The sequence below is a fragment of the Mugil cephalus genome, chromosome 17 (genome assembly GCF_022458985.1).
Source record: "Mugil cephalus isolate CIBA_MC_2020 chromosome 17, CIBA_Mcephalus_1.1, whole genome shotgun sequence".
NCBI lineage: Eukaryota > Metazoa > Chordata > Actinopteri > Mugiliformes > Mugilidae > Mugil > Mugil cephalus.
In genome coordinates this window covers 441,798-455,233 of record NC_061786.1, presented here as the reverse complement: position 1 = coordinate 455,233, position 13,436 = coordinate 441,798, and the positions used below count along the sequence as shown (strand labels likewise).

Genomic DNA, 13,436 nt, shown 5'->3' with positions numbered 1-13,436 from the left:
CTTTCTGTCTGCTGCATACGGAGGACTGATAGATCAAGTGGGTCCTGCTAATTTGAAATTTGATTTGTTGAAGGGGTATTGGCAGGTCCCACTCTCTGTGCATGCACATGACATTTCAGCTTTCATTACACCATCTGGGCTCTGTGAGTATACAGTCATGAGCTTTGAACTAAATGCGACAGCAACATTCCAACATCTAATGAACACGGTTGTTTCAGAGTTGGGCAATTGTGCAGTCTATTTGAATGATGTGGTGATCTACAGTGATTCATGACAAGCACATGTTTGGGTTAGGCACAGGTTAGGGCTCTGTTCGATAAGAGTCATATCTTATGACCAATCTGGCCAATGTGAGTTCCCCAAGGTCAACCTTGGCAGAGTGGTTGTGTAGGGTTCACATGCATCCTATGCAGGAAAAAATGTGCAGAAGAGAGGTACGCTCCCTCCACCACTAAACAAAGATCTGATGAGGTTTCTTTGGGTTGTTGGCTACTACTGTTTATTTTTTTTTGCAAGAATTTTTCCACTGTGATTGTGCCGTTTACTAACTTGCTTAGAAGCATGGCTAAATCTGTGTAGTCCCCCAAGTGTAAAAGTGCATTTGTGGTGTAAGGTTGCCAACAAAGGCCAAACGGATGGCAACGACCGAATACCTCTCAGTTCGAGAAAACAGCTTCAAGTGCAGAAATGATGCAAAAGCATAAACTCAAACACAAGTCTAAATGAGATACAAAATGAGGAATGTGGTACAAATGAAAAAACATGCTGCAAAAAACAAAGATGGATGCATCATCATAAAACGCGCTGCAAATAGAGAAACGATGCAAATCATGAACGATCTGCCAACCATGACCGTTCCTGCTGTATTTTCAGGCACAGTGGTTCAGCCAGCTGTTAGTGGGAATTTTGGTATTGATCCGATACCAAGTAAATACTACGCTAGTATCGCCAATACCGATACCGATACTTTTCTAGAAACATCATTGAGTAATTTTGTAATTTTTAATTAATTGATTATGATTATGATAAAATACAGGACAAATATTTAGGCAAATAAACCATTTTTCTTAACTAATTACAGGATAAAACAACTTAACAGTACAAAATTAAAGTAATTCCCCTTTTACTACATACAATTGTTTTACAATTGTTCTAACCCCTAACCCCAACCCTAACCCTAACCCTGTTTAAGTACGCGTTTTTGAATTACCGCAACTCACAATAGTTTGCATTATTGACAAAATTGCATACGATACGAACATGCATGTAACAAAAATATAAATATAACAATGTCAACAACACAACAATGGAAAATTAAGTCAGTAATAGTAGTTAGTTGAGCAAATAAGTAATCAAAAGCAATGATGTAATAACAAATATTAAAAATTGCACAGAGAGGGAAATGTTGGCTCATTAATTTTCCACCACAGAAGTGAGTGTTTCCCGAGTAGTTGACTTCTCAAGTACACGTTGCATTTTAATAAGGAATAAGTTCCAGCTGTGTGATACTGCTGTGATGCTAGGATTTGAGTATCAAACTCTGTCCATATCCACCTTTTCCTACAGGTGAGGAAGGAGAAGAAGAAAAATCTTTTGTTAACAGTTGATTAGTGTGTTTCCATTATTTGTTACAGTTGAAGAGCCGGGTCGTAACAGCCTGCTCAAAGTGTTATGTCTTTCTTGTGTCTTTTCTTGAGAAGTTTGGCATCATTAAGGAGTACTTGTGAGTTAAGACATTATTTTATGGCCCAACTAAAAAAAAAAAGACAATAGGGGACTCTATAACAGTCATCTAGTAATTCTGCCCAATTTGAAAAATCCAATATTTTTGCCAAAACTCTTGAATTAAATCTTATGGAAGAAATAGGGTGACCCATGAGAAACAAAATAGAGGAGGTAGATTTATTTATCATACACTTTGAGAAAATAGTCAAAATTTGAGAGATAAAGTCACACTTTGGATGGTACTATATGCTTACAGTACTGTCGGTTTGAAGGTCTACTTTATGACAGTGTATTTAGACTTTTTTTGTGCATGATAAAAAGAAATGTACCTTCTCTAATTTTGGGGTTTATTTGGTGGCCCTAATACTCTTCCGTAAAATGTGACTCTGCAGATCAACAATCCAGATTCAATAAAAGTTAACAAAAGTTAAAATTGTAAAATAAAAAATTCAAATGAAAATATAGCCAACTGTATTTAATAATTACATCTAATATATAGGTAATATGTATATTGTAAATGTATAATATACAGTGTATACTAGAAGCTCAGGGAACAGCGGGACCCTGTGGTGTCAGTCAGCTATGCAGTGATTTCTAGATGCAGTGCATTGAAGAACAGGCTGGGCCTCCCGCCGTACTTGTTGGGGTCATTGGAACTGAGACTGAGACTGGACCGAAGGAAACGCCCCTTCAGCCTCCTGGCTTGGAAACAATGGACATGGTCATCTCTTCCTCTTCGGCTGGAGTGAACTGTCGAGACAGGACGTCAGGTTTCTGATTCTTTGCTCCTGGCCAATGTCTTAAATTTAAATTAAACCGGCCCAGGCAAATATTTAGGCAAATAAACCATTTTTTCTTAACTAATTACAGTATAAACCAACTTAACAGTACAAAATTTAAGTAATTCCCCTTTTACTACATACCATTGTTTTACAATTGTTCTAACCCCTAACCCCTAACCCCTACCCCTAACCCTAACCCTAACTCTGTTTATGGATTTTTTTTAATTATTTTTTTTATATATATATATATATTTATTTGATATACCATCAAATCTGAGTTGATTTTTTTCACTGAATAAATATTATAAAATCACTTATTTCACGTGATATTCAGTTTACTAACATTACTTATAAATCACTTTCACAGACAGTTCTTTTTGGAAATTGTGTAATTATATTGACCATGACACTCCTTTATCTTGCACTCATCTCAGTAAATGACAGTTTGTAAATGACAGATTTAATATTGTAGTCCAACCTCCCCAACTGTTTTCCGTTCATGTATTTTCCTTATTCACTGTAGCTCTACACAGATGCTGAAACTTTGGTTTCTGTGAGATTAATTAGTTTACAGGTAAGTGGCAATCTAAATTCCCTATTGTCACCTTCCTCTGTATTCTGACATATGGTATGTTTCAGTTGATGGGTATGCTACATTTTGGGGTCAGAATTGGTAGGGTCAGGGTCACTGACCTATGCAATAGTCATGCCACCAGTCTAATAAACAAAGGCTTTCCTTCCCCACACATTAGGCTTTTTGATGTCTCATTAGCATTTGACCTCCAGCCCTCCTTTGTCTCGTACCACTATAGGGTCACTTTCTGTCTTTGGAAGAAACATACTGTTCTGTGGTGTGACAACTCTGACTTTCTGGGCTGATACTGTATCTGTTTACTCTGATCAGAAAGTTGACCTGTTTGCCCAATTAGTATCACAGTGTATTGTTTTCCTTACAGTCACCATACTGTAAAGTTTTGCATTTGTATGTATTTAATAAGCAAGTCACGTACACCATCCCTCGGCATCTCAAGCCGCCTGTCTATGAGTGTGTGTGTGTGTGTGTGTGTGTGTGTGTGTGTGTGTGTGTGTGTGTGTGTGTGTGTGTGTGTGTGTGTGTCTTCCTGGCATTTCAGTGAGTTGATGACAGAGTGATGAGTTCCTGACTATAAGAGAAACTGCAAGCAGCAGGCTGGCCATCCGCTAAATTCTTCTCCTTTTCCTCTGGAAAATCAATGTTCTTCCTGTATGGCATACTAAATATGGCAACAAATAGACACATGCACACTTGTCTGCTGAGTTAAATCCAGATAAGCTATACCTGTTCACTTACTTTTTAGTCTGACTTCTTGGCTTTGGTACTGTTAGCAATAATCAACCAATACAGTATATATACACAGAACATACATAACATACATGACTACTACATGACAGGAAAAGCGAATAACATCAACTATCTTGTGACAATTTTCTGCTAGGAATCATTTTGACCTGGAATTTCTTGGATGTTAGTTAAACATGTACCAGTCCAGGCACCCCCAACCCATAGCAATGACAGTCTTTGATGCCAGCATCTGTCCCCAGCAAGATGTAGCCATAATGTATATATACATAATATTGGGTTGTGATATTATGACCACCTGCCTAATATTGTATAGGCCAGAGAACAGATATAGTTTGGATCATCCCACAGATACTTCAGCAGTTTATTTAAGTGGTTTTCATTGATTTATTTTTTTATACATCAGGTTGTTTTGTGGTAATCCTTGACTACTAGATGCTTTTGTTATTAAATGTTTAGTCACATTCATGGTCTTCATAGAAAGAAACATGGTTAACATTAATAGTGTGTCTGATGCTGTACTGTCCTTCCTGGGACTTGCTGCAGTCCTGATGATGGTTGCTTTAACTGGGTATTTTAACCTCAGTGCTGTTTACTGTACCTTGTTGAATATAACATGCAAATGGAAATAAGTAAAAACATGCAGATGTAAGAATTAACTTGACCTGGAATAAGGACCTCTTAATCTCATCTTTTAATATATGACTGTTCTTACTGTTGGCCTGAAAAGTTATGTAACTTCTACAGTCTTCCATTTAAAAGTGGAAGAAATAAGGAATGTAGTAAATAGTTGATCTATCAGTATCATGATAGATGATTACCTCCATTCTTGCCTCCAAGAAAAACATTTCACTTCATACATATAGCAGTCACAGTATAATATTTTATTTAAAAATGATTATTTATTTAAAAATAAAGAATAAAATCCTGTGATATATGTACAGTAAATAGGTTAATAATCACTGTAAAGTGCAAAAATACATTTTGATATAATACATCTATAAGAACATAACACATGTATGCTTTTACAAATAATGGAAATGTACAGTTTGTAGTTAGTAAGACTTTGATCATTCTTATTTTTAAATTATATAAAGGATAATATATCTTTACACACACACACACACACACACGTTTGTATGGCCATCTTTGTGAGGACACTCATTGGCATAATGCATTCCCTGGCCCCTTACCCTAACTCTAACCATCTCAACTAAATGCCTAACCCTAACCATAACACTAACCTTAACCATAACCTTATTGTAGCCTTTACCCTAAAACTGAGTTTTAACCTTCAAAACAGCCAAAAAATGAGGCCAAAAAAGTGAGGACCAGCCAAAATGTCCTCACTTTACACAAATGTCCTCAATCTGATGGTGTAAAACTTAAACTGGTTCTCGGAAAGATAGCTGTACAAGTACACACACACATACACACACACACACACACACACACACACATACACACACACATAGTTGTACTCTTGTAGCCTTTTCACATTTCAAGATTTTAGGCTACAGTAGCTGGGATGTGTATTTTATATTATTCCTATATGGGCTGAAATTAAGATCTCTACCTTGAACAACTGAAATGAAAAAGCTTTTGGCTGAATGTTGTTGCCTTTGGCAATATTTTTCTAGTGTCCTGCTTCGTCCCCTGTTGACCGAATAAATCACTTGATCTTGACTGGTTTCAGTTCTTGATCTGCATGTGCAATGTTTTGTGGACGGCCAGAGTCCTGGACTGACAGAAGCCTTTTCCACACTCCTGACATTTGAAGGGCTTTTCCTTGGAATGAATGTACCTGTAAGGGAAACACAAAGGTGTGGCAAATTAGGAACAAATGCAACAAGACAAAGCCCAAAATGATTCTTGAAAATGTGCTTCTCTCTGGTGAAAACTGTCAATCATCATTAGCTATTCCACATATTCTTCTGTCCATTATCTCTAGTTATTACACAAGTTTATGTAGAGACACAGTAGTCCCAACTTCACTGTAACAACAACTTCAGGAAGCTGTGCACATTAGTTATTGGTCATAGTAATAATAATGAATGATTATTACTATTAGCGTTTCACAATTACATGTCCCTCCATCAAGCCTTGTACAGTTACAGTACATTTGTACAGTTGCACACACATCTGATAGTATATTATTGTAAGCTTGGCTGACACATTCTCAGTTGACACAGACAGAGACACAGACAGTTAACACAGCCTGTGTAGATCTGAGAGTCAATATTTTTCTTTGATTTTTACTTTTACAGGTAGCACCATCTAAACAATCCATGTGATGGATGATATGAATGTTGACCGTGCAAACAACATGTCTTTACTAACATTAAGACATGGACCAATAGACATCCAGGCTTTATTGAGCCTACACAAAACACATGTTGTTGTAGAATATGGCATAAAGCATAAGCAATTTCGTTTGTGGATGATTAAAGTCTAAGTCATGCTGAATAAAGAGACATGGGTATACCAAGCACTGGCCAATTTTACCAACTCAGTGTTCCTCTTGGCAATGTGAACGGACAAAGATCCAGTATACAGTTGAAAGAATAGCATCTCAATGGGGAGTTACCAGAACTATTTGATTTGAGAGTGCCTGGACAGCAGGTTGAGACACAGTTAACTATGCAGTTTAAATTCTCAGGATGGTAAAGCTCATCAAAGCTAAAACCAAACATAGTTGGTCTGGTTTTAGTTTTCCTTGAAGACATCTTCACCACTCATACAAATAGCTTCTTCAGTTCTTAAACATATTTGTAAAGCAGTGCTCTCACCTATGGTCCCTGAGGTGGTCTTGCCTCCGGAAGGCCTTGTGACAAATATCACATGTATATGGCCTTTCGTCTGTATGCGTCCTCTCATGGATCAGAAGGTTGTAGGACTTTGTAAAATGTCGACCACAGAACCTACAGACAAATTCTTTTTTGGTTTTGGAGAGTAGTCGACCACGACCAGACTTGTGCTCTGATGAAGAGAGTTTGGTTACATCCAGTAGACATCCCATAGTGGCTGAGGTCAACTGAAGAGATGAAGCCTGTGCCACACTGGCAGCAGTAGCTGCCATGCTCAATTCCTCCACTTTTCCATTATCCTCCTGGGTGGCTGCTACTGCTAGGTTGGCAAAATCAAAGCGAGGCTTGTGTCTGGAGATATGTTGCAGGACTGCTGAGTCCTGTTTGGGCTGCAGGAGGGTGTGGGGTGACATAGAGAATTGAGGAGGCACCTTGGAGATGCAGCGGGGCAGGGAGAGAGGTGGGTAGCCGAGGGTCCACTGATGAAGGTGTATGGTCTGCAGGGCAGTGAAGCTGTATAGACTTTGAAAATGATCTACTGGCAGCTGTAGACCTGTAGTGCTTTGGAAGAGGGAGCAATTGGCCAGCTGAAAGGATGGGTGGACAGGGACTGCTTGCAGAGCCTTGCTGCTCATGTCTGCTGCACCAAATCCAGCAGGCTATCTAATTGAGACAGAAAATATAAGTGAATGAAAATATGCAACTTCCTGAATGAATTACATTGAACTGTTAATGAAGATTACTTAAGAGACAGCAACAAACAAAACAATACTTATGACAATAATTTTTATTTGTCCTGCAGAATTGGTCGAGGATTTCGTAGAGGTTATCAGAACGTATTCATGAAATATTAATCAGATTAACTTAGCTTCAATGGGGAAATATCCCCTCCTTATTTTATATTGTGTGTTGATGAAAAGAAAAGTTACATTTTTATAGGAATAACAATTAGTCTCAATAGTACCTAACTCATTTAATGAGACGTCTGGATATATATATTTAGACCTTTAATATGCTGTTAAATAAATCTATTTCTGTTTTTAAGGAATTAAACAAATTTTAGATTTTTTGCATGAGGTTGGCACCAATAAACATTTGGTGTGCTCAATCATTTCTGTAAAAATAGTTCTAATTCCAGGTTTTTTCCAGAGTTTTTTTTTATGTATATAAATATATATATATACCTGACACCTACTATGGCTGTCTAGTGTCTTCTGTGTTTTTATAGATGAGAGGAGCTCAGTGCATTAGGTGGTCAGACAGACTGATGAAGCTGTTCTACAGAAGATTATTTTCTGCCTTTAAGGGGTGTTCATGAGACTTTGCTGCTGGTTCAAGTTTACACAAAAGTGTAAAAATTCATCACCTTTCCAGAAACTTCTTGTCCAATGCAATTTTTTGTTTGTTTGTTTGTTTGTTTTTAAGTCTGACCCTCTGTAATTGCATATAGTGAGTCATAGACTATTGCATGAATAAACCACTCAAGAAAGAAATGCAAATATGGAGAGAAAATTGGAAAAAATACATCTCTCCCATCACAATCCAGCGATTTCAAGCACTTAAAATATGGTTGCAACAGGCCCAGAAATGTTAAGGATAGTAAACTGGTTCTGTCTGTACTGTACAGCAACTGTGGAGCATTTGGAATCGCTTGGCTTAGATTAGAGAAGAGAACAGCAGTGGTATACAGTCTTAAACACATTTATTGGTTCTTACCGGCAGTGCTATTTAACAACACTAATATGTAGTCATAATGAGAATAAACAAAATAAGAGAAATCCTCTTCAACTTTGGTGAACCCAAAAGTGAATTTGTTGTAAGTTGTACAAAATGTTGCTCAAACAAATATTGTCTATTTAATAAGAATTTAATATTTTCTTAATAAACACTAATAATATTGTGAATCACAAGAAAGTTTGAAGCTGCTAGTTAACTAGTGTATTTTGTTTTCTTCCTACCATAGTTTCAAATATTTCAAAACATCTCTGTGTAAGGCCAAGTTGATGAATAGAATTTGCCAGACAATGGACAACAAGTTATTTCTGTTATAATGTGGTCCTGTAGCAATTATTGTAGATTAATATACAAAGAGAGAAGTTAACATTCTCTCAGCTTGCTATTTTTTTTCTTTTTGAAATAGTTGTGATAAAAACATTCCTGAGTTCACTCATCCAACAAACTCCAGTGAAGTGGGTTTTAATGCAGAGCAAAGGCGTTCCACCAGCCCCCGATGGTCTGTTCACACTTCAAACCATTTGATGTCTGCATCCAAGAATTTCAAGCTTGTGAAATTTTGCAAAAGGGGATTGCCGTGAAAACCGAAATGTTGCTTTTCACCTTCGCTTCATTTAATCAGAATCACAGTTGGTGTAGAAGCCTCTGCATGGCATATCCGAGAAAACAGTGTGAAAAAAACGCATGTCTTCTGATTTTTATTTGTTTTTAAATATTTATTCATGTTTTGTTTATTTTATTTTTCAATGACTTCATTATATTTAAATGTTACCATAATTATTTGTCGGTCAAATAAAACCGGTTGTGTATCAACATTAAAACCAGGCTGTTGGTCTGAATTCTGGAGACATGTCTAGGCCAATATGTAAATACTGGGCTATGAGTTGACAACATAAGGGAAACTTTACTTTGATAGACTAACTACAGCGGTGGTCTTTCTGAAGAACCAGTTTAGATAGAATATTAAAGAGCCAACGCAAACTTCATCATTTACAAGGTTTGTAATAGAGATACCTGGACATAATACCGAGGTAATGTAACTTTTAAATTGGCCAACGAATGACACCTGTTGCGCTATTATTCAGAATATCTACATTTTAAACTTATTATTTTTTATTTATTTAAAATAATAATATGGGAAATGACACTTCGTGGCTCTGGCTCATCGAAACAGTTTAGAGACTTTCAAATGTCCAACTTCAAACAACGCATGGGACGCACTGACCGATAAAAAAAAAACTCTGTAAACTTCAGGTTTGGGATGTTGGAAAAATTTCATTGCATTTCGATTTTCATCAATAAATAAATAAATAATACTTACCAATAAAATGTATTCTAAATTGCTGTGTCGTCGGACGTTCAACCCACTGAGCGGACTTGTTTACACTGATAGATTAGTTAGTGAGAAGGCCCGAGTGGCAACATGTCCGCCGTTGTAGATTTCTCAGTCACACGGACAGTCACGGATCGGACTGAGCTAAGAATGCACGGCGGTGTGGGTGTTAAGGCTGGGACGACTCTCTTCTACACTGCTAAGCGGCCTCTGCTGCCTCTGGCTCTTTATTGCAGCGGTTTATCCGACGCCTACTGGCGCGTCACAGAACCAGCCCACAGTACTCCTGCTACTGCAAAATGATGCTCTGCTGGCAGGCAGGGAAGAAGTAGTATAGAAGTTCTACAGTATCTCTCCTCCCATCAAAATTTTCCTTCAGCAAGAATTTGATAAATAGTGTATGATGCCTACGCAAAAGAACTGTTTTTAGGATACATTTGGAATACTAGTCAAGTAATTTTTGTCTCAAGTAATAAGTTAATGAAAAGAAAAAATACATTTTCATAGGAATAACAATTAGTTATCTCTTTAACATGCTGTTAAATAAATCTTTGATGAAATATATTTCAGCCTACATTTTTCACACAAGGTCACCAATCAATATTTCACCAATCAATATTCGCTGTACTCAGTCATTTCCAATGTCTTCTTCTTGCCATGTTTCTGTGGATTTAGGCTATCAAAGTGTTTTCTGAGTTTTCTGAGACTTGTGCCATCTGATACCTACTCTTATCTATCTATGTTCTATGTGAGTCCTAAACTGAATGTAAGGGTGCCTGAAAAATGTACATAACTGTGTCTTAGTCAGCTTAGTTGTTTTTCACCATTTTTGCTTTTCTGACAGCAGTGCTGAAGCTGCATGGACATCAGTGCACAACCTGATATACCAACCAACACGATCTGACAATGTTCCAAATAGCTTCTTAGGGTGTCAGTAATGTCGGCTTTTATTAGTCCTCAATTGTTCAATGGGTTTGAGATAATGTGAGTGTTAAGGAGAGTCAATAATGGCAATAATCCAGTCTGTCCTCTACATGTCCATCACCATCTGGTTTGGATAAGCCACCATCACTACAGATCCATTACACCCTAGATGTACTCTGTTTCAATTCCTCCCTTCTGGTAGGTGCTACAGAACACTGTGCCAAAACAGACAGACATGGGAACACTAGATCAGCACATGACAGTCGGACATGTAGCATTGCCCCCAAGAGCAAATCACATACTGTACTTCTACAACAAACTACTCCCATATTTACGCAGTCAGGCATAACATTGACCACCGAGTAATAAATAACATTGACCATCTTGTTACAATGCAATGATCTGTTGGGAAACTTTTGGATCTGGCATTCATGTTGATGTGGCATGCACTATCCACCTAGATCAGACCAGGCAAACCCCAAACTCATAGCGATGACAGTCCTTGATGGCAACAGCCATCCCCAGCAAGATGCAGACTGACACAGACATACACACAAAACATTTGCAGAAGAAAACTAAAAAAACAACCACACATGAAACAGCACAAGGTGTTGACCTCACCTCCAGTTTTCATCTCATCGCATCTTCTACTACCACTGATTCTCACTAGGGTCGCAAGGGTTGCTAGAGCTGATCCCTGCTGTCATCATGCGAGAGGCGGGGTACAGCCTAAACAGATCGCCAGTCTATCGCAGGACTAACACAAAGACAAACAACCATTCACACATACACCTTGGTTCAGTTTAGGGTCACCAATTAGCCTAATGAGCATGTCTTTGGAAGTGGGAGGAAACTGGAGTATCTAGAGAAAACCCATGCAGACACAGGGAGAACATGCAAACTCCACCCAGACCTTCTCGCTGGGAGGCATTAGTGCTAACCACTGACCCACTGTGCCGCCCCTCCAGTTTTTTACATACACAATCTCTATTTCACAAAATCTGTGTTGGAACAAGCCTGATTCACAGAGGCACCTCCCCATAGGATCCATATAACCCAAAGACCCCCACTAACAACATTCTGTTGCCAGACACCATGGGAAGACCCTCAGAAGGCCCATGCCCATTCTTTTATGAGTCAAACAGGTTATGAGTGTATATTGTAGTTTAATTGCACTGACCTTGTCTTTTAAACTTATTTTAGTTGTATTCCCACTTATTTGCATTGATTGCACTAATTGCTGTTACATGTAGATTTACAATACACTTATTTATCTTGCTCAGATTTCCACACATTATCTTATTGTCATGATTATGTCTTGTATCTTGTTTTGAGTTTCCTGTTTTATTTTGTAAGTTTCTGGATTTCCTGTCTGTTGTGCTTCCACATGTGTCTCTTGACTGTTTATTGGTTTTCTCCCTGTGTGTTTCTGTCATGTCATGATGTCTGTCTGTGTCATGTTTTGTGTTTCCTGTTTTATTCTGTTAAGTTTCGTAGTTTCCTGTCTGTAGTGCCTTCTTGTTTTTCTCTTGATGAGTCTCACCTGTGTCTTGTCATCCCTCAGCCCTGGTGTGTATTTATAGCCATGCCTCCCCTTTGTTCCTGCTTTGTCCCCCCCCACACACCCCTGGATTTCCTGCGTCATCATTTGTCCTGCATTTGGGTCATTACCTCTACAATATCCTTGATACTTATATATAACAGTTCTGTCCATATTGTACATCTCCCTTGTGTTACAGTTAAACAGTTAAATTCTTTGTATGCATATGCTTTATAAAGATACAAACCAGCATGTTTCTGAAGAATACAGTCTGACATGTTTTGCTAATTTTCCAGTGCACAAAACTTCCTTTAGAATTTTGGGGGGGAAAAACAACTGTTGTTCTGAAACTGAATGCCAAAACACACTCTCAAACCTGTGGCTTTTCACTGTGAACCAATGCAGAAATGTGCTTGGTAGAAGTTGGTTGCGTTTTTATGTGTCATAGCCATGTTTTAATTCAGCTGTCCACACTGAACATGTACATCCCATATTTGTATCACTATATTGCTTGTGTCAAGGACTCAGGAGAGACAAGTGGTCATTTGACAACTGGCATGTGAAGAAACCAGTGAATCACAAGTGTCAAGCTCAAACGAACTGCTCGACTGTGATGGACCTGAGGCTATCCAGCTCCATCTACATTTGGACTAAGCATTTTCTGTTGAGTGCCAGCTGCACAGTAGCAGAGGGTAAAGCAGTCCAGAAAGTTGACATTACTGTCTAGAAGTTTTTATCCATACCTTCTTAAGTGTGGCTTGTTAGACGAATTAAGTCAACACTTTTTGGCTTGTGAACAACTTTTATAATGACCAAGTCAAAATGAGGGTAGGTTGATCATGGTCGACATATTGGGCATCCCTGAATTAAACCCATGCACCAACCAAGCACAATAGCACCTCAGGGCCAGTGGAGGTGCAAAGGAATAACACCATTGTTTTCACCACACAGTTACAAGTGCAGCCCTGTGATAGCCTGGCGACCTGCAGGGTGTACCCCGCCTCTCGCGCAATGACAGCTGGGATAGGCTCCAGCAACCCCCACGATTCTAGTGAGGATTAAGCGGTAGTAGAAGATGAGATGAGATGAGTTACTGCTAAGTCTTGAACTCCTTAAGAGGAAGGGGCCTTGCAAAAATGTGAAATGTCTTGTGAGAGTTCATTTGTTTGTTATGTATATAATAATTTTGCTGTTTATATTTTCACTGACATCAATTTCAGTTAATTTCAATTCACTTTTTGACAATAAAGAC

General features: G+C 38.2%; 1 protein-coding gene across 1 annotated transcript; it reads right to left on the bottom strand.

Annotated features, from left to right (window-relative positions):
* Positions 1–4,734: 4,734 nt before the first annotated feature.
* Positions 4,735–9,995, bottom strand: osr1 (odd-skipped related transcription factor 1). Its single transcript, XM_047611444.1, has 3 exons — positions 9,709–9,995; positions 6,636–7,316; positions 4,735–5,650 (listed from the first exon to the last, which is right to left on the bottom strand). Exons 2-3 carry the CDS (start codon positions 7,286–7,288, stop codon positions 5,539–5,541), a joined length of 765 nt encoding a protein of 254 aa, XP_047467400.1. The 5' UTR covers positions 7,289–7,316; positions 9,709–9,995; the 3' UTR covers positions 4,735–5,538.
* Positions 9,996–13,436: the final 3,441 nt, after the last annotated feature.

What these genes read in the sequence shown, in the direction of transcription:
- osr1 (XM_047611444.1), bottom strand. Translation starts at nt 7,288, where the DNA reads ATGAGCAGCAAGGCTCTGCAAGCAGTCCCTGTCCACCCATCCTTTCAG. An exon ending in GACCACCTCAGGGACCATAG is followed by an intron (nt 5,651 to 6,635) that starts GTGAGAGCACTG and finishes TTTCCCTTACAG; the next exon opens with GTACATTCATTCCAAGGAAA.